We start from the raw sequence: 4,543 nt of genomic DNA, 5'->3' as shown, positions 1-4,543 counted from the left end.
TCACATAGCAAAAACTCTACAAAAATCTCTCTAGCTTCATCTTCTTCAAGAGAACCCGAGAGAAACACTGTGAGTGTGTGAAGTTCTTGTACACCAGCCATCTTACTGTAGTCCTTTCCAAGTATAATAACATCGACTCGTGGACTAGGGCTTGTTAACGCCTGAACCACGTAAAAACACTGTTTGTTTAGTTACATTTCAGCACTTCTACAGTTCTTATCTTTTTATTATTCTGTTTGTATTCGTTTCCGAAAAACTCGGTAAACATTAACTATTTCTACCAGCAAGTTTCAGAATAATACTTAGGGGGGAAGTTGTGGCACATCAAAATATCGCTAATGATCTCAAATTTCCACAATTTATTGTGTATAAACCTCATAATGCAGGAGCTGTTGAGGTTTGTTATATTGTGTTGTTTCAGTTGTCTTCATCATGTTTCAATGATTTCCAAAATGCTATTAGTTCATAATTTATGTTGGTACTTGCAGCTCTTTGGTTTAACTTCAACTTCTTTCTCTCATTATTCATGGTCAAATTATAAAAACTATTGGGTTTCTTAACAACTTCTTTCTGTTGGTACTTGATGCAAAGGTTTTTGTGTCTTCTTACCCAAAATCTCTGAGTGAGTTGATGGGAAAGTCTTCTATTTTGCTTATCAATGGAAGCTTGCAAAGGAGAATCCATGGACTAGTGGGTGGCTTCTTTAAATCTCCACAGCTCAAGGCTCAAATCACCAGAGACATGTACAAGTATGTCCAAGAATCTACGACAAATTGGAGCCATGACCGACCCATCTACATTCAGGATGAAACCAAAAAGGTAAGCTCTCTTTCTCACACATCTTGATCTTGGGGAATGAGTTGTAAGGATATTCTTTAATATTTGAAGTTTAGAAAGGAAAAATAAAAAATAAATACTATTACTTGGTTCATCTGAGTTTAGTTTTTTTGGGAAGAGTTTGAAGTAGACACAGCAAAAAACAAAAGATGCCTTCTATCTTTAAAGTTTAAACCTTTGGCCTTTTTTGTGTGGTTAAGATATTTTTAGGGGGTGATTTATTTATATTCATAGATATTTATTTGTTTGGGGGGATAAAGAATCTGTCTGTGAAACAGTGAAAGTAATAATTATTGATTTTTGAAATACCCCATCTCTGGCTTCTACTTAGGTTTGAAAATGATTAGCTAAATAGAAAAGGTGAACCAGTTGTTATGGGGTTCAGAATAAGTTTGTTTGAATAATTGTTTGTCAAAACAAATTCACAATTATTATGTTTAATGGTACTTTTTAAAAGTTAATAACACATATTAGACTAAACCCCCTTTTGATCTCTCTCTCAGATTGCATTTCAAGTACTAGTTAAGGCATTGATTAATTTGGATCCTGGTGAGGAAATGGAGTCTCTAAGAAAACAATTTCAAGAATTCATGGCAGGCCTCATGTCATTACCAATAAACATTCCTGGAACTAGGCTTCACAGATCGTTACAAGTAAGTTAGTTATTATTAATCTAATAACTCAAGATGTAACTTTGGTTATTGTATTTATTTTTATTCTCAATAGATGTCTGTGCATATGATTGGAGCAAAAAAAACAGGGTACATTTGTTGTTTAGTTTGTGTAGATAACCAACCTTAATGCAATTATAGTGTCTCAAATGACTTGGGATTGCAATATGCATGAATATAACAACAGTCCGAAATCACATTCCCCGTAAGACCAACCATCTAGGGGACTCAGGAACAAAATGTAGACCAACCAGTAAGACAATGCAAGGAACAAGTCCTTCAGATAAAAAAATAAAAAAACTCAGAAGTCAGTCCCTTAAATTATTGTATTGAACTCAAGCGCAGTACCAATCCTTCAAAATCCTGATATTTCTATGCAATTTATGGTATTGAACTTGGTTTGGTCACATTTTTAGTCTTACTGAACCATTTTCTCTAGTTCAGACATGATATGGACTAGTCCTTTATGAATGCTGAATGGACATTTGACCATATGGTCCCCATGCATTTTTCTGTTGAAATATGTTTTACTGTACATTGGCTTTAAGGTCTGTTAACTATTTTTTGCACTTTGGAATTGGCACAAATGAGAATCTTCAATTTGTTGTGTTTTGATTATTTAAAAATTTTCCAAGAGTATCTTTTCTTGATAGGCTTGTTTGATTTTTCTATAAATTTTTTGGTTTACCTTGTTCTTTCTATTGATATTTTTTTCTTTATGCTCTAGGTGGTGTGTTTTGCTTTAATGGGCATTGGCAGCTCATTTCATGCTCAAGAAACTGCTGTGAGTGGGTAATTGGAGAGTCGAGTGTGGTAAATACTGTTCTTTTCCTGTGTACTGTGTTATGTTTGGGGTCATTTGGGACATGTTACTTTATGATTCTTTTGAGATCTGCATGTAAAAGCCTCAACTTATCTGTTTGCATACATTTGTTGAAAACATCAGGTTTGGGCCTTCGAGTACTGTGTGACTTCAGGCCATCAACTACAGAGGTTAACATAACAATAAAGCTTTTACTTGTGTTGCTTTTCTCGACAGTGGAGTTTTGTTGTCTCAGTTCAAGTTTTGGTGGCATGATAGACATGGAATCTGTCGAGGACGTGGCTAATATTTCTAATGTGTCTGGGATTAATACCCATTCTTTGCAACTGTACAGTCATTGCTGACCACTGGACCGTCTCCCTGCAATTGTACAGTCATTGCAACTGTTGTTTATTTCTTTGTGTTGAAAGTAGTAACTTTTAACTATGTTGAATATTTAAGACTCCTTGAATACTTAAAGAATATTTTGTTGTTGATGACAGTGTTGAATGTTTTAAACTAATTTGTGGATTGTTAATACAATGTTGAATGTTCTTACTTTTCGTTATTTGAAAATCAAGTTCATTTGATGATGCTAGTATATATTAGAAAGCTAATTTTAATTATATAAAAAAATTAAAATATAATAGAATAAATTAGTATTATATAAATAAAATATATAATGAGAATTTAAAATTATCTAAATATTAAAATAATACAAAAATTGTGTTATAATATCTATTACAATAACACTTTTAATGCAAAGAATTGTGTTATGCAAACTTCATTATATAACACAAATAATGTGTTATACTAAAGTGTAGTATAACAGAAAAAATGTGTTATACTAAAGTATAGTATAACACAAAAAATGAGTTATACTAAAGTGTAGTATAACACAAAAAAAGTGTTATACTAAAGTGTAGTATAACACAAATTTATAAGTATTGAAATGTGTTATATAATCGACTATAAATAACATAATTAAACACTTATCTATATATTAAAATAACACAGTAAATGTGTTATCGTTGACAGTATAATAACACATCTGTATAACAATGATAAAGTTTTATGTAAAGTACCGTGACCTACGATAACATAGTCAGTCTTAACACATCATAAAGTGTTATGGTATGTTTTGATAACACATTTTCGGTGTTATTAAAAGCATTTTTTCTTGTAGTGACTAGCCTTTAGACTAGACAAGCGCTTTTGTTTTCATCGAACTTAAGGTCGGTCAAGCATTTCATGCTTATGACGATAATGCTTATGTCAATTAGAACTAATCTTTTTTTCTTGCATTAAACACGCTAAAACCGTTCTTGACTCATAAGCCAATACCATACGACCAGTGCTTAGTACTACTACCAAACTTGACTAATGAGTCACAGATTCACAGTCAATACTGACACCATTGCCGATTCTGACAAATAAGATAGTGCCACTCATAAGTAATCAAGATTGCTAAGCATTTAATATGCAATCAATGTCCACATTTAGAGCACTCAACATGCCTCATTAATAACCATGCATGTCACATACTGGGTGAAGTTTTCTCACCTCTGGTTCGAGCGTCAAATAATAAAATAACAACCCTTGAGAATGATCAGTCCTTAAGTCCCTTAGCGGTCACCTAGTCATAACCAAATATGGTATTCCATCAATAAAATGCATAATAAAAGGTTCCCGAACTAAGACCTAGCCTTCGGGACAACGAATCCTACTAAACCGGGTAGTAGGAACAATCCTGAGGCCTAAGTTTTGAGTTCCAATGACAAAAACACACTTTTGGCCAAATAGGCCCTTAAGAGTCGCAGCCCTACTCCACTATGTCGAGGCTTGCCTCCCAAACAGAGGCGCCAACCTCTTCTCTGTCTGCACCTTGTGCCGCCGCATACCAACCTTGCGTTGCGACCCTACCTGCCCATCAACCAAAAACCCCTGTTCTCTCCCATCAAAACTTCATCAAACTATTATCAAATCAACCCATAAATCTCAACCAATCATCAACACATCATGTCCACTAGTTTAACCACAAAACCCAAGTTTAAGACCATTTAAAACCTCATCGAATTCCCACTTCTATAATCAAAACTGCATGCTCAAAACTAACACAAAAACAGAGCAAGGAACCACAAAAAGACCTGAAACCTTTCCTTAAACTAAGGATTAAACCCTTTTCAATGGTAGAACACAATCCTAGACCCTTAAGGCTTGATTCCCTAGCTTG

The 4,543-nt window shown here is 34.0% G+C and overlaps 1 protein-coding gene across 1 annotated transcript; it reads left to right on the top strand.

Annotated features, from left to right (window-relative positions):
• Positions 1-380: 380 nt before the first annotated feature.
• On the top strand, positions 381-2,675 carry LOC133779393 (3-epi-6-deoxocathasterone 23-monooxygenase CYP90D1-like). Its single transcript, XM_062219360.1, has 6 exons — positions 381-397; positions 489-495; positions 592-819; positions 1,341-1,490; positions 2,236-2,300; positions 2,414-2,675. Exons 1-6 carry the CDS (start codon positions 381-383, stop codon positions 2,673-2,675), a joined length of 729 nt encoding a protein of 242 aa, XP_062075344.1.
• Positions 2,676-4,543: the final 1,868 nt, after the last annotated feature.

Source organism: Humulus lupulus, chromosome 5 (genome assembly GCF_963169125.1).
Source record: "Humulus lupulus chromosome 5, drHumLupu1.1, whole genome shotgun sequence".
NCBI lineage: Eukaryota > Viridiplantae > Streptophyta > Magnoliopsida > Rosales > Cannabaceae > Humulus > Humulus lupulus.
This window is presented reverse-complemented; position numbering and strand designations above follow the sequence as displayed.